At 42.3% G+C, this 21,082-nt stretch overlaps 1 protein-coding gene across 1 annotated transcript; it reads left to right on the top strand.

The window, feature by feature from the left end:
• The first annotated feature begins 4,819 nt into the window (after positions 1-4,819).
• Positions 4,820-20,322, top strand: LHFPL5 (LHFPL tetraspan subfamily member 5). Its single transcript, XM_089680388.1, has 4 exons — positions 4,820-5,026; positions 10,690-11,134; positions 15,400-15,636; positions 20,038-20,322. The coding sequence occupies exons 2-4, from the start codon at positions 10,723-10,725 to the stop codon at positions 20,052-20,054; spliced, it is 666 nt and encodes a 221-aa protein (XP_089536514.1). The 5' UTR covers positions 4,820-5,026; positions 10,690-10,722; the 3' UTR covers positions 20,055-20,322.
• Positions 20,323-21,082: the final 760 nt, after the last annotated feature.

The following is a 21,082-nucleotide window of genomic DNA, read 5'->3' as shown; positions in this document are numbered from 1 at the left end:
AGGTCTTTAGCTGACACTCTGGGATTCTTCTTTACCTCATGCAGCATTCTGCGCTGTGCTCTTGCAGTCATTTTTACAGGACGACCAAGCCTAGGGAGAGTAGCAACAGTGCTAAACTTTCTCCATTTGTAGACAGTCTGTCTTATTGTGGACACATGAACATCAAGGCTTTTGGAGATACTTTTGTAACCCTTTCCAGCTTCATGCAAGTCAACAATTCTTGATCGTAGGTCTTCTGAGAGCTCTTTTCTGCGAGACATGGTTCACATCAGACAGTGCTTCTTGAAACCAGTAAACCCAAAACCGGTGTGTGTTTTTTAAGGGCAGGACAGCTGTCAGCAACATATCCAATATCATCACACTGATTGGAGTCAAGGTTGGCTCACTCCTGGCTCCAATTAGCTTTGGGAGAAGTCATTAAACTAGGGCTTCACATACTTTTTCCTCCCTGCACTGTGAATGTTTACATGTTATGTGCAATTAAACCATGGCAACATCTAATGTTTGTGTAGTATTATGTTCAGCAGATTGTGCTCTTCTATTGTTGTGACTTAGATGACATTCAGAGCACATTTTATGCCCAATTCATGCAAAACTCCATGTAATCCCAAGGGGTTCACATACTTTTTCTTGCAACTGTAGGTTACACAGAGCATTTTATAATGCAAGTGAAAGCTATTAAACTTAAAATTTATATAAGAAGAAATTGAAAAATAAGAGTTCTATAAAACAGTATGTGATAGGTTAAATTACAGGTTATTTTTTTGTGGTTAGCAGACAAAAATCTAAAAGAAAAACTCCAAAATAAGTGTTCAGGAAGCAAAATGTTTGTTGTCCAGTATAATTAAACACTTCCCTTTTCCTGATTTCTGTAATGCCCTATGCCTCCCCCCGTTGTTGCCACTTACAACGATGACCCTATTTCCTATGCCCATTGTACCCCACATCCTTTTCTATTGCTGTCTCCATCTTGATCACTTACTGGCTATTTTACTCTATGACAGTTTATGTGATTTCTGATTGATCCCATCAGCTATGCAAAATCCACATCCACACACATAGAACACCCAGCGAGGTGATTTATTCTTCCAAAGCCAATACGCTTTTACACACTGGTACTGACTAGTATTCCAGTGTTTCTCTTCTTTCTCAGTTTTTCTCCAACACTGAGGAAATGTGACCCTAGTGCTGACAGAGAGGGGCAGGGGAGGGTCAAACAAGGATGCTGTGCTGGCAACATCCTCCTTATCAACTGATTATTATTATTTATTATTATACAGTATTTATAAAGCTCCAATGGTTCGCTCAGCGCTGTACATTATAAAGGGGGACAGAACATGTGACAGAACAATACCAATACAATGCAAAACATGAGGGGATCGAGGGCCCTGCTCTTTCGAGCTTACAATCTAGGAGGGAGGGGATGGTGGCACAGGAAGAGATAGCTGTGGGGGATGGAGTGGTAGGAAGAGTGGAGGAGGTCGGCAAGTTAGCAGGGGGTGGGGTAGGCTTCCCTGAAGAGATGGGTTTTCAGGGTGCGCCTAAAGGAGAGGAGAGTAGGTGACAATCTGATGGGTTGGGGCAGGGAGTTCCAGAGGATGGGTGACACCCTGCAGAAGTCCTGGAGGTGGGCATGGGAGGAGGAGACCAGGGAACTAGAGAGAAGGAGGTCTTGTGGGGAGCGGAGTGTGCGTGCTGGGCGGTACTTGGATATTAGGTCAGTGATGTAATTCGGGGCAGTATGGTGGACAGCTTTGTATGTCAGTGTTAGGATTTTGAATTTGATCCGTTGCACAATCGGAAGCCAGTGGAGGGATTGGCAGAGGGGGATGGCGGAAACGGAGCGGTTGTAAAGGTGAATGAGTCTGGCAGCCGTATTCAGGATCGACTGAAGCGGGGATAGCCAGCAGCGAGGCAGGCCAGTGAGGAGGGAGTTGCAGTAGTCGAGTCGTAATATGATGAGGGAGTGGATGAGCTGTTTAGTGGTTTCTGGGGTTAGGAACGTGCGTATTTTGGCGATGTTGCGGAGGTGGAGTCTGCACGAGTTTGTTAAAGATTGGACTTGGGGCTGGAAGGATAGGTTGGAGTCCAGAATGACACCAAGTACTCTGGCCCGCAGGACAGATGTGATGTTGGATGTGATGGAGAAGTCAATGGGGGGTGGTGTCCGGGCTGGGGGGAAGGCAAGAAACTCGGTTTTGGAGAGGTTCAGTTTAAGGAAGTGGAGTGACATCCAGTCTGATATGTCGCTCAGTAGGTATGTGATTCGGGCGGAGACCGAGGGGGTGAGGTGGGGGGTTGAGAGATAGATTTGTGTGTCGTCGGCATAGAGGTCGTAGTTGAACTGATGATGTCATTGGTTGTCAGGTTGCCAGATGCAAGAAGGTTGTAATGGTGCACAGTGAAAACCTGTGGCTTTTTGTACCTAAAAGGCAGTCTTGTTCCACCCACTGGCTTGTATACAGCTTTGGCCAATTTTTAGACATTTTTCCAAGGCACATCTGAAGAAACCTCAAGGCACCCCAGGGTTCCTGGACACCCTGGTTGAAAAAGGCTGTTAACAAAGAATGATGGCTGAGGTCTTTAGACCTTATCAGCACTTTGCAGTGGCCTACCTAAACAATGTAGTGATCTTTAGCACTGACTAGATGAGTCATCTCCCTAGGGTATAATCTGTCCTGAACCCCAAACAATAAAGAAAAGCACCATAGCTTTGAATTAGGCACATTTCTTTAGTTACTTCATTAGGTGAGCAGGTTAGAACTTTCCTGGAAACTGTAGGATACTTCTACACGTTGCTACTTTAGCAGCATCTTTGGCATACCTGTCCAAAGGACAAAATACTTTGTTGGGTAACCGGGGCCCTAATGCAGAAAATGTCTTTCAGAGTCTTAAACAGGCACTCTGTCAATAGCCTAAGCAGAATGAGTTTTAGTCCGATGCTTTTAGTGTAAGTCTAGGGACTGTTTTGTTACAAATGGTGAATGGAGAGGAGCATCCTGTAGTTTGAGTTTGAGTCATAAAGCCAATGTTGGCTGAAAGAAGTATAACATTTTAGAGCAAGGGTGGCTGGATATTAATTTAACTTTGTGATACTATCTGCTTTCCCTTTTGGCTAATTATGGACCATGGTCCTTTACAGTGGATGGCCTAGATTAGCGAGGGAAACCTGAGAGTCACCTGCTGGTTCCAAGACTTTTTGGGGTTGAGAATCAGGCTAGTTCTCATCAGAAAAATGAAGTTGCCCTCTGTAGAGCACACTGAGAGGGTTGGTATGTGACAAACAGCCCCATTGTTTCCAGGACAGTGTTGTGAATGGGGTTTATCTGTTGCCTAGTCAAAGGCATTTTATGAGATAAGCTGATGGCAGGCATGTTTAGCGGTTAAGTGTTGGTCAAACCCTTTCCCTTACCTTGGGTATAATTTAAATCTTCCCTGGAATTAGATAGTTTGGTGTGTTTTAGTGGAGAAACTGTATGCAGGCTGTACTGGAACAGCCTTCTAGGTCTAAGCAGATCAAAACATGTTATAATGTCACAGGAGGTTTGTGTACTATACTATGCTGATACAGACCAGCGAGGGAAACCTTTTTTATTTGTGTTTGATATGACATTGATAAATAAACATGGGCAGGAAGCCGATAAAAGGCACTCTGATATCTGGACTACATCTGTGAAAGCTCTATGTTTGAACCTACCCTTTACTATAGATATATATGATATAAAAAAATAAAACTATCCAAATGCCCATTTTGCTTATCTGAAGCCACAGTCATGTGACAATCCTTCTCTCTTCTTCTGTTTGCCTCCGTGGGCTCTTCTTTGGGTGTCCACATCACCATGTGGACATCTCCTATTGGTGGATGTGACATTTCCAGTGGCTGGCTCCTCTCTCATAGGCTTCGGGGGCAAGATAACTCTCAGGGGTGGTGAGGGGACCAGTGCCCAAGAAGAAAAGCAAGCAGGGAAAAATGCTTGGTCCTCAGGGCAGGAAATTAGATTGGCACATAAGGGAAATTGGGACTTTGATCCATTAGACTGATGGATGACTTAAGCCACCCATACATGATTTGAAATTCGGCTGGTTAAGCAGAGACCAGCTGATTTTGAGCCCTGTATAGGCACTACCAATCAACTTCTGTACAACAACCCTGTTGGATTTTCCCCACTTGATCAGCACTGCAGGCTACAGTTTGCAGCGCTGATCAGTGTACTCTGATGGTTGGGAAGTCTCCCCTCTGTCAGAACACAATAGCTCAGTGGGGAGGATTCCCCACTCAATGTAGACGGGGGTATCCAGTCAATTTCTTCGTCGTTCAACCCACTGGTTGGAAGATGTTTGGAATCAAGACTGAGAAATACAGTAATTGATGTACAAAATTTCATTAGTGCCTGGAGTTGGGCTTTAAGTCATTGGCATGGTCTTTTTAAGAGTTTTTTTTCAAAGGATACCATAATTACTTTAATAGTTTTTATGGATGGACTTTTTTGCAGATCCAAAGAAGATCAGCAACTTTTGACTTATCTTCATTCAGCATTTGGATACTTTTATACAATATTTTCCCACTTGCTATATCTTTATCACTTGCCACACTACAGCAACACTGGCATACAAACCTTCCCAAAAGAAAACAAAAATAAAGAATATAATACAATTACCTGTTGTTATAAACATGGTTTTAAATCCCTAGTAATCCTGTAGGCAGGAGCAAACTTAAATACAGAGAAATCATTTGTAAGGAGATTACCTTTATTCCCACAATGCCTTGGAGTGGTGGGGGATGCATGTAAACTCTCTTCTGATGCTAAAGGAAAGAACGTACAGATGACACAGTACACCAGCTCACCATGAATAATGGAGAAGGCATAAAATTACATCAGTATCATCTTATTAGGTTTCTTTGTTACCAGAGTCACATTTTGAACTCTGTTCCCAAGTGCAGTTGGACTTTTGGATCATCTCTTTATTTTACTATGAAATATCAAGTCAACAAAAGCATTTGATTGGATCGGGATTATAATCTAAGGTCAGTTTTACTGTACTACTTTTTTTTATTCAAGGCAGTAAACCAGTTTTTTAAACCAATGAGTAATATTAAACCAATGAGTAATATTAAAGTTTGTCGGATACAGGACTGAAATATTTGTAAATATATTCTTGGTAAAATGTTGACTCTATAATTTTTTAATACATGCATAAGGAATATTTGTTGGGATTAAATGATTTATTTGAATCAATGGGGTAAAAATTATAATGTAAATTACATTTATTTTATATATGTACTTCACTGCTTTGCCCTGTGTACAGATTAAAAAAAAAAGAAAAACAGTACAGTTGTGATAATTGTATATTGTAATTGCACTATTGAATGTAGCCTGTCACACAAAACAGAGATGATTCAAAGGCATCTCTCTCTCTCTCTCCCCTCCCTCTCTCTTCCCTCCCTCCCTCTTCCCAGTCTCTCTCTTCCTTCCCTCTCTCTTCCTTCCCTCTCTCTTCCCTCCCTCCCTCTTCTCTCCCTCTCTCTTCTCCCCTCTCCCATCCCTCCTTCTCTTTTCCCTCCCTCTCTCTTCCCTCTCTCTCTTCCCAGTCTCTCTCTTCCTTCCTTCTCTCTTCCCTCCCTCCCTCCATCTTCTCTCCCTCTCTCTTCCCCCCTCTCTCTTCCCTCCCTCTCTCTTTCCTCCCTCTCTCTTCCCCCTCTCTCTTCCCCAATCTCTCCCTCTCTCTCTCTTTATCGCTCTCTCTTCCCCCTTCTCTCCCCTCCCTCTCTCTTCCCCCCTCACTCCCCCCCCTCTCCCTTCCCTTCCTCTCTCCCCCCCATCTCTCTCTCTCTCTCTTCCTCTCTCTTCCCTCCCTCTCTCTTCCCCCACTCTCTCTTCCTTCCCTCTCTCTTCCCTCCCTCCCCTTCTCTCTCTCTGCCCTCCCTCCCTCCCCTTCTCTCTCTCTGCCCCTCCCTCCCCTCTATCTCTCCCTCCTCCCCCGCTCTCTCTCCTCTGCTCTCTCTCCCCCCTCTCTCTCTCTCCCTCTTCCTCCCCTCCCTCTCTCCTGCCCCCCGCTCTCCCCCCTCCACCCGCTCTCTCTCTCCCTCTCCCCCCGCTCTCTCTCTCCCTATCTCTCCCTCTCCCTTTTTATATCTATCTATCTATCTATCTCTCCACTGTATGCAGAGATAAACAAGTAAACTGTTACTAAAAAAAACCAAGAAGTTTAAAGACCTTATTTTATACGTGTGGTGATTGGCTCTTTGCTCAAGACCCCTCAGCAGACGGAGTGACCCCCCCATGGCAAGTGGGAATGACATAGTCAGCACTGAACCTGGTAGAGACTCTCTTCTCACCTTAAAGACCTTATTTTAATATTTAAACTGCATTATTAGTTTGAATCACTAGAAATTAGATATCACAGTGTTACCCAATTAAACGTAAAGGTAATCCTTTACCATGTAGTAGTAAGTGTTTAACAACCAAGTGGTTGGCACTATTAAAGTGATGTCACTGTCCCACCTCGCCACTTCATACAGTCAGAGAATGCTTTACATTCATTGAAAAAATGCAGAGTTCTCTGAATGGTGCATGTTCCAAGTGATCAACCTCCTGTGTTCACCAAGCAACAGGGCAGCCACTCAGCACAGGAAGCTAATGGTGATGATTGTAGTAGTAGTGCCTACTGCAGTTATTTTCAGCTTCCACAGAGATCCAACAAGTATGGCATATGCAGGGGTGGACTGACCATCTGTAAACTTGGGCACTGCCCGGGGTCAGTAGGGGGCCCCATGAGATGCCCCTGGTACCTTTTTCATAGGCTTTTTTGAGTTTGGGCAAGGACACAGGGGCCCCATGATCCCCTATTGCCCGGGGGCCCCATGAGTTGTCAGTCCGCCCCTGGGCATATGCATACTTACATTGGTCCAAGCTGGACCAATGCAACTATTTAAATAGCATCCACGTCTAAGATTTACAATTAACTTTTGAGAATAGAAATACAGTCAGGTCCATAAACATTGGGACATCGACACAATTCTAACATTTTGGCTCTATACACCACCACAATGGATTTGAAATGAAACGAACAAGATGTGCTTTAACTGCAGACTATCAGCTTTAATTTGAGGGTATTTACATCCAAATCAGGTGAATGGTGTAGGAATTACAACAGTTTGCATATGTGCCTCCCACTTGTTAAGGGACCAAAAGTAATGGGACAATTGACTTCTCAGCTGTTCCATGGCCAGGTGTGTGTTATTCCCTCATTATCCCAATTACAATGAGCCGATACAAGGTCCAGAGTTCATTTCAAGTGTGCTTTTTGCATTTGCAATCTGTTGCTGTCAACTCTCAAGATGAGATCCAAAGAGCTGTCACTATCAGTGAAGCAAGCCATCATTAGGCTGAAAAAACAAAACAAACCCATCAGAGAGATAGCAAAAACATTAGACGTGGCCAAAACAACTGTTTGGAACATTCTTAAAAAGAAGGAACGCACCGGTGAGCTCTGCAACACCAAAAGACCCGGAAGACCACGGAAAAACACTGTGGTGGGTGACCGAAGAATTCTTTCCCTGGTGAAGAAAACACCCTTCACAACAGTTGGTCAGATCAAGAACACTCTCCAGGAGGTAGGTGTATGTGTGTCAAAGTCAACAATCAAGAGAAGACTTCACCAAAGTGAATACAGAGGGTTCACCACAAGATGTAAATCATTGGTAAGCCTCAAAAACGGGAAGGCCAGATTAGAGTTTGCCAAACGACATCTAAAAAAGCCTTCACAGTTCTGGAACAACATCCTATGGACAGATGAGACCAAGATCAACTTGTACCAGAGTGATGGGAAGAGAAGAGTATGGAGAAGGAAAGGAACTGCTCATGATTCTAAGCATACCACCTCGTCAACGAAGCATGGTGGTGGTAGTGTCATGGCGTGGGCATGTATGGCTGTATATTTATTGATGATGTGACTGCTGAAAAAAGCAGCAGGATGAATTCTAAAGCGTTTCGGGCAATATTATCTGCTCATAATCAGTCAAATGCTTCAGAACTCATTGGACGCCGCTTCACAGTGCAGATGGACGATGACCCAAAGCATACTGCAAAAGCAACCAAAGAGTTTTTTAAGGGAAAGAAGTAGAATGTTATGCAATGGCCAAGTCAATCCTGACCTGAATCCGATTGAGCATGCATTTCACTTGCTGAAGACAAAACTAAAGGGAAAATGCCCCAAGAACAAGCAGGAACTGAAGACAGTTGCAGTAGAGGCCTGGCAGAGCATCACCAGGGATGAAACCCAGCGTCTGGTGATATCTATTCGTTCCAGACTTCAGGCTGTAATTGACTGCAAAGGATTTGCAACCAAGTATTAAAAAGTGAAAGTTTGATTTATGATTATCATTCTGTCCCATTACTTTTGGTCCCTTAACAAGTGGGAGGCACATATGCAAACTGTTGTAATTCCTACACCGTTCACCTGATTTGGATGTAAATACCCTCAAATTAAAGCTGACAGTCTGCAGTTAAAGCACTTCTTGTTCTTTCATTTCAAATCCATGGTGGTGGTTTATAGAGCCAAAAATGTTAGAATTGTGTCGATGTCCCAATATTTATGGACCTGACTGTAAGTCAGCTGCATTTACTGGCTTGTCTTTAAACATCCATATCTTGCCATTACTACAAAGTAAGTTGCTAACTAGATCAAGCATGCAGCCGGTAATGAAGGCTGTGTTCAATTTAACTGACCAATCATGAGCAAGGATAACATTTTTTTTTTAAATTCCCTTGCAAATAATTTGGTATTTAAAGTGGAACTTTGTGTTTAGCCTTTAAAATGGGTGGTCAGGCAGGATTTTTAATGCAGTAGAGATATGCTTTGTCTCTTCTGCATTAAAACTACTTGCCTGTCTGTTTGCCCTTGTACAGTAAACCACGCATACGCAACTCACTGTACAAATGTGGCAATGCAGAGTCTGATTGAACTCTGTCGCATGTGAAGGAGTGATGTCATCCCATCCGGCCAGTGACAGCGGCTGGCGATCATGCCCCAGGAAGCCGGCCATCCCAAGATGTCAGCCGCTGGGCAGAGAGCTCGAGGACGCCGCATCCCCGGAGTTGAGGTGAGTAATGTAAATTAAACACAACTTCACTTTACTTGCTAATATTCAATTTATGAATTGAACACTTTTCAAAATGAACATTCACTTTGCAGTGAAAAAGCTCTATTAGTCTGCTGTCACAATGATTCATTTTTCTTCTGTTTTGCACTAAAAAAGTAGTAGAAAAACGTGTGACCATTTATTCATATGGAACCCTTCACACTGGTCTGCTGCATTTTTTAAAATCCTGCTTCCTGCATTCTTGGTGCAGGTTTGGTTTGGTAAAAAAAACAGCCTCCCCATTAAAATCAATGGAAAATACGGCAAAAACGCATAAAAAATGCACCCTTGTTGCATTTATGGTGTGGATTTTTGACTCACATGTCCTGTAAAAAGCGTTCCGCAAATGTGGTAAAATGCAGTAAAAATGCATCAGCATAAAACTAGCTTTATAGTATATCAACTCCAATGAGTTAACAGAGCAATGACATCTGTTGGCTTAGCAGAGCAGTGACTCATCTGAAGGCTGAGTCTAAGGCAACCCATACATATTTAATTTTTTTTTGTTCAGCCAGGGGGTCCCCCATCCACTGCATGTGGATTGGGTAGTCCTTCCTGCTGAGTTATGATATTCTGACAGTGGGGAGATTTCCCCACCTTTAGAATACACTGATCAGTGCTGCCGGCTACAGCAGTAGGCACTGATCAATCAGGAAAAGACCGACAGGCTGGTTGTACAGAAGTCGATCAGTAGAATGACTTTTGTACATCCAGTCTGCCCATACATGGATGGAAATTTTGATGGAAAGCTTTATCCATGCATGGCTGGCTTTAGATTGTTTTTTTTTTTCAGATAAACTGAGCTACAAAACAAGTTGCTCAGCAGTGCTGGCTCATTAGACAACCCACAGTGCTTTGGGAATCCCTTATCATATAATAAATGTCAATTTTTAAACCAAAGATTGTATGTATTTATAATGTGCACTTAAAAACATAAATAAAAAAAAACATGAAATATAATTGACCCCAAATTATTGTTTCTTTTTACTAGGGGCTTATACACAGTGGGTGGTGTATATGTGCAAGTATAAGGTATGGGTGCACCATCCAGCCCTGCTGCAAACAGCCTGTAAAAGTCTATGAGAGGCTGACAGCTCCTGTGGCTTGATGGGGCTGGATAGTGCACCAAATGGCAATTATGTTTAGGGCTTTATGTGCTCAGGGACAAATGCGCAGAACTGAAGAAGTATGTGTTACAAGGCCTTTTTCTCTGGGCACATACTGCCCTAAATGTTAGTATCGCTAGGTGCACTATCCAGCCCCATCCAGCCACAGCAGCTTTTGACATTCTCGTAGAGCATGGCAGGCTGCAGGCAATGGAGTTGGATGGCGCATCTGTGCGCTCCACCCTCACCTGAATGTTAGAGTCTCATGCATCAGGGCTAAACACCCAGTGTGCATGAGGCCTAAGACAGCCGCCATGTTAAACATAAAAGTATTTGTAGCAGAGATAAGTCACTGCTGATGCTATCACAACCTGACATTGTTTTAATATTGTAATGTTAAATGTTATAATGTGTAAATGTTTTAATGTTATAATGTTTCAGATTCGGGAAGAATAACACTGAGCTATACTCATCATGCCCCGGTTGTTGCCTGCACAAGAAGCAGCTAAAATATACCACACCAACTATGTTCGCAATGCTCGTGCCATTGGTGTCTTGTGGGCAGTGTTCACTATATGCTTCTCCATTATCATGGTGGAAGTGTTCATCCAGCCATATTGGATCGGAGACAGCCTAAATACGCCTCAAGCTGGTTACTTTGGACTATTTAGCTACTGTATAGGCAATGCACTGACCTCAGAGCTTATCTGCAAAGGAGGCGCCTTGGACTTTGACACTGTACCTTCAGGAGCCTTCAAAACGGCCATGTTTTTTGTAGGGGTGTCAATGTTTTTGGTGGTGGGCTCCATGCTGGCATTCGGTCTTTTCTTCTTCTGCAATTCAGCAACAGTGTACAAGGTCTGTGCATGGATGCAGCTGGCTGCAGGTAAATGCTAACACTATTTATGTTAAGCTGGGTATACACACATAGATTATTTTTGTTCAACCTGTTGTCTGAATGAAAAGAATCTAACAGATCTCCCCATCCATGCTATACAGTGCAGATAGAGGAATCTCCCACTGTGGCTATTGTATTCTGACAACCACATCTGTCACCTGTCAGAATACCAGATCAGTGGCTGCATCTGATTGAATAATGCCATTGTATGGCCGACAGATTTCTTAATTTTTTTTCAATCAAAGGGTGTCGGGTTGGAGGCAAACAACAGGGCTACCCATGTAGTGAAATTAATTTAGTGTATACTCAGCCTTAGCATAATAAAAAAGGTAATATTTTCATTAGTTATATCAGTGTTTTACTGCAATTTTGTGCTGTCATCCTGTCTTGTAATTCTACATTAAAGTTGGCCATACATTTTCTTAGGGCTCCCTTACACTTGCTTTGACTTTAACATGCATTAACGCGCCTACCGCTTTAACATGCTTTTTTGATGTTTTTGATGCTTTTGTGATGCTTTGGTAATGCTTCAGTGATGCTTTTTTGAAGCTTTAATGAAGCTTTGATAATGCCCTGTGTGTGTAGATTTATTTTAAAGGGGTCTAATAGAACACTAGCTCATTTGTACCCTTGTTCAGTAGATGTTCAGCAGATCGCCAGCTCATTTGTACCCCTGTTCAGCAGATCCCTAGCTCATTTGTACCCTTGTTCAGCAGATCCCCAGCTTATTAGTACTCTTGTTCAAAAGATCCCCTGCTCTCTCTCTGGTCCTTGCTCACCTCCCAATATAATACTCCCACGCTGTGCACCATGTGTGACATCTGCTAGTTTCTCCTGCTCTGGTCCCCTAGCTCTGCTAATCCTATGCTGCCTAGTCATCTCTCTCCGATTCCCACTCTCCTTCCACTATAGCGCTCCCATGTTGCATCTCACTTGTGCCATCTGCTAGTTGCTCTTCTCCAGTCAGGACCCTGCTTACCTTCCTGATGCTCCATGGTGCACACCAGATGTGATGTATGCACCAGACACTTCCAAAATACACAGCCCTTGTCAAAAGTTTTGAGAATGAGACAAATATTAATTTTCACAGAGTCTGCTGCATATACTCCAGAATGTTATAAGGAGTGATCAGATGAATTTCAAATAATTGCAAAGACCCTCTTTGCCATGAAAATTAACTTAATCCCCCCAAAAAACATTTCCATTGCATTTCAGCCTTGCCACAAAAAAGACCAGCTGACATCATGTCTCTCGTTAACACAGGTGTCCGTGTTGACAAGAACAAAGCTGGAGATTGCTCTGTCATGCTGACTGAGTTAGAATAACAGAGTGGAAGCTTTAAAAGGAGGGTGGTGCTTGAAATCATTGTTTTTCCTCTGTTAACCATGGTTACCTGTAAGGAAACGTGCAGTCCTCATTGCTTTGCACAAAAAGAGATTCACAGGCAAGGATATTGCTGCTACCAAGATTGCACCTAAATCAACCATTTATCAGGCCATCAAGAACTTCAAGGAGAGAGGTTTAATTGTTGTGAAGAAGGCTTCAGGGTGCCCAAGAAAGTCCAGCAAGCAACAGGACCATCTTCTAAAGATGATTCAGCTGTGGGAGCGGGGCACCACCAGTGCAGGCAGGTGTGAATGCATCTACACACACAGTGAGGTGAAAACTTTTAGACGATGGCCTGGTGTCAAGAAGGGCAGAAAAGAAGCCACTTCTCTCCAGGAAAAACATCAGGGACAGACTGATATTCTGCAAAAGTACAGCGATCGGACTGCTGAGACTGGGGTAAAGTCATTTTCTCTGATTAACGCCCTTTCCGATTGGGGCATCTGGAAAAAACCTTGTCTTGAGAAGAAAAGGTGAGCGCTACCATCAGTCCTGTGTCATGCCAACAGTAAAGCATCCCGAGACCTTTCATGTGTGGGGTTGCTTCTCAGCCAAAGCAGTGAGCTCACTCACAATTTTGCCTAAGAACACAGCCATGAATATAGAATGATACAAAAACATCCTCCAAGAGCAACTTCTCCCAACCATCCAAGAACAGTGTGGTAATGAAAAATGCCTTTTCCAGCATGATGGAGCCCCTTGCCATAAGGCATAAGTGATAACTAAGTGGTTTGGGGAACAAAACATCAAAATTGGTCAATCCTCAAGAGGCAGGTGAACAAAAAACCCCCCACAAATTCTGACAAACTCCAAACATTGATTATGCAAGAATGAAGTTGACAGCATGTCATGGTGAATTGCAGAGATCTTGAAAACGAAGGGTGAACACTGCAAATATTGACTTTTTGCATAAACTTAATGTCATTGTCAATAAAAGCCTTTGACACAGGGGCGAACTGACCATTTGGAAACTCGGGCACTGCCCGAGGGCCCGAGGTCAGTAGGGGGCCCCATGAGATGCCCCTTGCACCTTTTTCATAGGCCTTTTTGAGTTTGGGCAAGGACACAGGGGCCCCATGATCCCCTATTCCCCGGGGGCACCATGAGTTGTCAGTCCGCCCCTGCTTTGACACTTATGAAATGCTTGTAATTATACTTCAGCATACCAGAGTGACATCTGACAAAAAGTTCTAAAAACACTGAAGCAGCAGACTTTCTGAGAATTAATATTTGTGAGATTCTCAAAATATTTGGGCATGGCTGTATACACATAAATCAGAAGTGACTGCTGATGATGTCTTTCCAGTTCACTTGCTGGTTTACCAGTGCATCCTGGGATATCTCATACCTACAGAAGCTAAGGTTCAATAAAAGCTTCTCAAAAGCTGCAGGTGCTGTAAGCGAGCTTTGTCATAGACTTCGATGGAGGCTTTGGAGATGCTTTGAAGCACCAAAAAAGCGACATGGGGTATAATTTTTTAAGCAAGGCAAAGCAATCATACAGTGTAAACAGGACTGTAAAGTAACTATGTAATTTAGGGACAGGTGCTTTGATTGGCATTCAGAGTACTAAAAAAGCACGTGTAAATGAGCCCTTATTCAATTTCCTTTGGATTTACCTTCCACTATGTAGTGCAAAGGCCTGCCTGATTGCATACAAATTGAAAGTGTTTAGGTCTAACTTCATATTATATGGTTTTGGTGAATCTAAAGGAAAAATTCTACATGAAAATTGTATGATGTATGGACAGCCTAAGGGTTGATTCACATGGATCGCCACATTTAGGTGCATTCCGCATAGTTTTGTATGCATCTAAATGCAGCACTATAGTAATCATTGAATCCATACACACAGCTGCATCTACAAGCGGAAATGTGTGCTACGTTTAGCTGTGTAAAAAGAAGTAGGAAACAGCTGTGTCCAGGGCAGCGCAGAGCTCCAGTTTTTTTGTGCGCACATGCATAAAAACATGCAAACACATGTAACTGCATGAACGCATGCAATCATAAGCCATAGTGGAATTGTACATTTCTAAAGTTGTATGCATCTAAACATGTCTTCACCAGACTACTTTAGGTGCGTATTTTATGCAGGATCTTCTGCTAGCTCTGCCAGCAAGAACCCGTATTCTGAAAATGACATATAGGGAACACAGCCTAATAGTTGATCCAGCACCACATCCCCCAAATCTGAGGTAGCAAAAGAAAAAAAAAAAGAAAAAACGGGGGATTTTAGAGGTGCCATAAATAAACCGAAGAAAATAAGATGCATAGCCTTGATTATAAAAAATGATACATAAAAACCTTTATTAACAGATGGCAAGAATAAAATCACTCAGTAAAATCAAATAGACTGTAGTTGCACCATCCTTGAAAGAGCGCTAATCCCTGCTCTCCGCTTACCCATCAATCAATAAATACATATGTACTTTACAAAATTACTGAAGGTAGAGCAATAGTAGACCATATGGGTGGACCAACAATGCAGGGAAGTATGCATGGGTTCAGATGCATTTCGCAATGTAATGCTTCCTCAGGAGACCCCAGTAAACAAGGAATGAATCACAATTAGGGTACCATATATTTGAATAAATAAGTACATACACTGAAAAGTAGAAAATAATACATTAAAGTCATGTACTCACATTACATACAAAAATTAAATTGTGTATGTGGCGCTGTATTCAGAGAGGGAACCACCCAGAATGCCCCCGGGGGATAAAACAAAACAAAATTGTGGATGGTACAAAGGAGCTCCCTCTGGCAGGTTCAGAATCTGCATTCCGTGCAGTAAATATGCATATGACCATGTGAATGAAGCCTCAAACTTTCAGTCCTGCCATTCTGATTTTTTGCTGTCCTTGCAGCTGCTGGCTTGATGATTGGCTGCCTTATTTACCCTGATGGGTGGGACTCTGCAGAAGTCAAGCGCATGTGTGGAGACAAGACTGATAAATATTCAATAGGAGCATGCACAATACGCTGGGCATATATCCTAGCTATCATTGCCATCCTGGATGCCCTCATTCTATCTTTTCTGGCATTTGTCCTTGGGAACAGACAGGACAGTTTGCTGCCTGAGGATTTCAAGATCCAGAGCAAAGGTTAGAATAATTCATTTTTTTTTTTTGCTAATGGTTGTAACAGTATAAAATTACAGTAACCAATTACTAAAATAACCTTACCAGAAATAGATTTAAAGAAGTAACACAACAAAAATCATATGTACAAAGTAAACAACAGAGCTGTTTAAATACACAACGCGAAAAAACCTAAAAGTCTCATATTTGTTAATCCACACTGACAGCATCAAACTATTTTTTTAAATTCAATATTTGAGCAGTACACAGCATAGAGCTTAGGAAGTGTTCTCAGCAATCAGTAATTATTTTTTTATATTTGGTAATGTTCTTGCTTTATTTTTGACAACAGTAACAACACTATTACCTCTGATTGAGCACTTTTGGATTCGATTTAACTGAATGAATAACTGTAATATTTAGCATAGTGTGATTAAAGTGAGCACCACCATTCAAATCCTGAATTTACCAATGAATATGTCCGTAGTTGATAATCTCTTATCAGATTTTTAAAAACCTGAATCTACAACTGTAATGCTACCCCCCCCCCCCCCACAGGAGCCGCTAGGTATGATGGGTCTTCTGTTCTCTGTTACGTCTCTGTAACTGCTTCTTCCCTTCTGACACACCTGGATATATCATAACGTGCTGCAAGGAGCCAGGATGGCTTAGGAAATAGTATAGTAACACAACTGTATTAGCACACAGGAAATAGACCACAAGCTGCTTGATGGTGAATAAAGTAATTACTGTATAATATTGCAGGGATAGCAAAATGCAATGCATAGAACAATAATCAAGGCAATAAATATGTTCAATTTACTGATGGGAATATTGGCCTCGCATTAACTTACACTGCAATAAGACTAAACCCCACTACATTAGTACATTCACTAGCCACTTTACTAGGTACACCTGTTCAATTGCTTAACACAAATTGCTAATCAGCCAATCACATGACAGCAACTCAATGGGATTGATTTACTAAAACTAGAGCGTTCAAAATGTGGTGCAGCTGTGCATGGAAGCCAAGCAGCTTCTAAATTCAGCTTGTTCAGTTAAGTTTAGCACACCCTTGGGTGATGCTTGGCTAGATATATAGGTTCAGCTCCCACCTGAATCTGGTGACACCTCCGATTATACCCAGAACACTTCGACACTCTGAGAATATTTTATATGGGTTTTATTGAAGAAGACAAACCCTGAAAAATAACTAGCTGATTTAACACAGGTAATGTAAATAAAACACAGATACCACTTTGCATAACACAGTTAGTAAGAAGTCACAATTCACTCGCCAAAGACTCCAAAAACTGACCGGTATCACACTGACTAGAGTGACATATGAGAGTGACATTGACACCGGAAATAATAACAGTTAATAAGGTTTAGCAGCTTATTGACATTTGCTATAGCAGTACTATCTAGAGCAGAAATGTCCTACCTAACCACTGGCCAGTGGGATGAAAGTCTCTCAACATTGGGGCCCTTTAATCAATGGAAGAGTGCTCACTCTCTGCATGGGCGAGTATTTGTAATCCAGGGGTAGCAGGATAGCACAGTCTCCTTTAAGCAGAATCTTCCAGTGAACATTGCAATAGAAACAACAACACTTCAACAAATCTTTACCATACAGGTGAAATCCTGATGTACTGACACTTGCTCAGTATATTCAAAGCAGCAAGCTTCTGTGGGGATTTGGAACTAACACACTCTTCAGCCACAGCACAAGTTTTGAGGAGACAATCACCAGTAATATATAGAGACAGAGTTCTCTCATCAATCAGCAGCAGGAATAGCTAATTCTGAGCAGCTTGGGCTTTCCAAGATCTGTGTCACTCTGAGAATTAGAGAACAGGCTTTCTCATGACCATTCTCCAGAGATGAACAGCAAATGCAGCAATATCAAAATCCCCTTTCATCACAGAATACTCAATGTTTCTGCATTGTCCTCTAGTTAGCATTAGACAGTAGTAGAAATCCTCTCTCTTTCAGCAGCTCCAGACTTTGAGAGACACGTGCACTTGAGTGGCTGTAATCCTGAGTGTCAGGCAGGACAATCCTTGGTTTGCACACTGTTCTCCTGCAACAATTCCTCGGCTACACACTCCCAGCCCAGCCCATGGGCTCTAGCAGCACAGAGAGTGAGACTTTACACCAAGAGCCCTTGCTCCATGCGGTCCCCTGAAAATGTCTGCCTCCTCACATGTGCTTCTTCCCTTTTTCCTCTCTCCTTTCCTCCACAGCCAATCATAAGTTCAGCTGCAACAGTGCTGCTATGGGTGGATCCTTTTCAGCTGTAGCAACAACCAATCAGAGCACAGTCCTGCTTTCCCTGTCTATCACTCACAAAGAGGGAAAAGAAAAAAAAAAGATTTGCAACTATTGTTTAAGATTTAAAGCAACCAGCACATCTCTACACTAGCTTTAACAGTAAAACATGGAAGCTGATTAGTTTATATGCAGAGCTTGGCCAGATTGTCACTGCTCCTGTTTTAGTAAATCAACCCCAATGCATTTAGGCATCTAGATGTGATGAAGACGACTTGCTGAAGTTCAAACTGAGCATCAGAATGGGGAAGAAATGAGATTTAAGTGACTTTGAATGTGACATGGTTGTTGGTGCCAGATGGGCTGGTCTGAGTATTTCAAAAACTGCTGATCTACTGGGATTTTCACGCACAACCATCTCTAGGATTTACAGAGAATGGTATGAAAAATATCCAGTGAGTGGCAGTTGTGTGGACTAAAATGCCTTGTTGATGTCAGAGGTCAAAGTGTAGTAGCAATTTCCGCAAAATCAGATAAAACTCCAGACTCGGACTTCTGAAGGAAACAACTAATTTATTAAAAACAGCGCTGTTTTGACTCAACAGATGGCTTGTGCCCTCATCTGCTAAGTGAGTTATAGAAAACGTCTTAGAAGCGTATATACGAAAGATTACTTCACAAGGCATACATTCCTTTTCTACTTTCTATACACTCAAAAGGCTTCCTAAACTCTGCAGAATAATCTTGGCCAGCAACTAGAGATAAGAAATACCAGCTACAGACCCATACAAAGGAAATAAGGGAGGGGGGAAGATGAGCCAAAAACCTTTCTTCTACAAACACAGGCTGCTAGAAGTGTTAGAGTTTAAAGGGGAACTCTACAACATCTGGGTGCTACCATAAAAGGAGAATGGGCAGACTGGTTCGAGATGATAGAAAGGCAACAGTAACTCATGTTCATATGGATTAAAATCTCTGAGGAATGTTTCCAACACCTTGTTGAATTTATGCCACAAAGAATTAAGGCAGTTCTGAAGGCAAAGAGGGTCCAACCGGGTACTAGCAAGATGTACCTAATAAAGTGGCTGGTGAGTCTATGCACAGCAAAGAATGACACCAACCATGAACGCATGAATGGCACAAAGAAAAGGCTCAATGGAACTCTTGGTAATAGCAATTAAAAAAAATTGTCTCTAAGTGCACTCTATCCATACACTAAGGGGGTGTACATGTTCCTGGAAGGGATACCCCTGGGAATGGTGATAAAATACCTGGCACCTTAAAGGATAAGTTGACCTTTTAGACAAAAATAATAAAGGCACATTTTTTTGCAGGTAAAAAAATGTGCATTTATTGTTTTTTGTCCAAAGAAGCCTGGAAAGCATTTCACCAGTGATCAGTAGATTGCTGATGCCATGCAGGTCTCCTGCAGACCTGTCACAATATCTGCTTGCTGTACGGGATGCACGAGCAAACAGATATTCTGACAGGAAGCTTCAGTGAACTACCACGACGCTCCACAGCACCATGGTAGTTCATTGAAAACTACAAGCCCACAGCCGCTAAGGCTGTCAGGACTTGCAGTTCATTAATTCACGGAATGATTGATGGGGCCGTGTGGGCAGAGCCTCTCGCTGCCTAGCTGTTTTCAAATCTGACAGATAGTACGGGAAACGTCTAAGGAGGGGAGGCAGTGGGCGCGGCTGCAGCTATGGGAACATGTTACATGTCCCACCCAAAAAATGGGTGGAACACGTACTGTAACGTGTTCCCAAAGGTGGATTTATTATTTAACATGTATATAATCCAGTGGATTGGGGCCCTCCGGCTGAAATAAAAAGGTTGCGGGCAGTCCTTAAATAGTTAAATTACCTTAAAGCCATAAAAACACAACCATACAAAATGCTTATCTTTTTTACCTATATCCTTTATAGCACTGTTTTCCCAAAGACTACAGGTCTTATCAAAGCATGATTCAGAGGACTGAAAAAAGTTCTGAAACTCATGGGTATTTTTAGTGTTATGAATCTGCTCTAAGTGCAGGCAACCAATAGGGTTTGGGTTGTGATTCATAATAGCAGACACACAATTCTGTGTGGTTGGGTTGGGTTTGGCTGTGTAATAAGACGCTGACTTTTTTTCTTGTGTTTACAGAAGATGAAAGTGGCTGAAAAGAACCACACTTCAAGAACATATCAAGCAGTGTGTTATATGTATGTACTGGACATGTACTCTACCTTGGAGATTACACATTCACCAATTGAGAAGTGAATACATGGAACAACATGAACTGAAATGTGTATATTGTCTCATCTGTTCATTCTCCTTATACATTAAACTTGACCAGTTACAACTGGAAAACGCTTTCATTTTTATACTTGAGTATGATATCTTTGTAAGAAACTGGAAGAAAATATTAAAGACCGGTGCAATATCTAATTATTGACTATGCCAATTCATGAACTCGTTGAAGGGCTTGTTCATACTAAGGACTCTTTCTTGCATTTTCCAGCACAGGCAGAATGTTAGCTTCAGATACTTGCTTTAATTTACTACCTAGCAGCTGTCAATGACCTATGAAATGTGATTAATTGTTATGAACAGTGCTTCCACTGGCATTATGTAAAGACTGGATTCTAAAAGAATCATTGGGATACCGGCATATTGGGGGAGAGGATCTAAGATTCCCAGGCTGATTGAGCTGCACTGACACCCACCAACACATTTTACTGCACCTCCATTCATCTCTGTGATGAATGGAGGTCATTATAGGGAACCTTGCATGTCCATGCAGGCCCATGCACACATCAGCAGACTAGAATTGCACAGAACTATATTTCTGGTCCAATGAGGTGTGCAAATGTGCTGACGTGATGTGCCCTTATGTATTACAATACACCTACCATCCAATTTATAGACTGATCATTTCTTTGTGAGTGGGCAAACATTACAAATCAGCAGGGGATCAAATACTTATTTCCTTCACTGTATATGTGTACCACAATGTAAACAATGTTGTGCCAAGAGCGCGCGCCCTGCACGCGTCCTGCACTGTTACAGATGGGTAATGGAAAGCACCCGATTGCTACTTGCAGTCGCCAACTTTCTTATGTGACTGCTGTGACAGGCAATCAAGGTGCCAATCAAAATGCCCTCCTCTGCCTCCTGCCATCTGATACCTCTTAAAGCCAGCACCAAG

The sequence above is a fragment of the Staurois parvus genome, unplaced genomic scaffold (genome assembly GCF_062004578.1).
Source record: "Staurois parvus isolate SC_StPar_1 unplaced genomic scaffold, SC_StPar_1.0 ptg000243l, whole genome shotgun sequence".
In the NCBI taxonomy this organism is placed as follows: domain Eukaryota; kingdom Metazoa; phylum Chordata; class Amphibia; order Anura; family Ranidae; genus Staurois; species Staurois parvus.
The sequence above is the reverse complement of the archived record's forward strand: the minus strand, read 5'-3'. Positions and strand labels throughout refer to the sequence as shown.

Excerpts from the sequence above, each read along its gene's own strand:
- LHFPL5 (XM_089680388.1), top strand. The coding sequence starts at position 10,723 with ATGCCCCGGTTGTTGCCTGCACAAGAAGCAGCTAAAATATACCACACC. Across the intron at positions 11,135-15,399 it reads ATGGATGCAGCTGGCTGCAG|CTGCTGGCTTGATGATTGGC; the intron begins GTAAATGCTAAC and ends CTGTCCTTGCAG.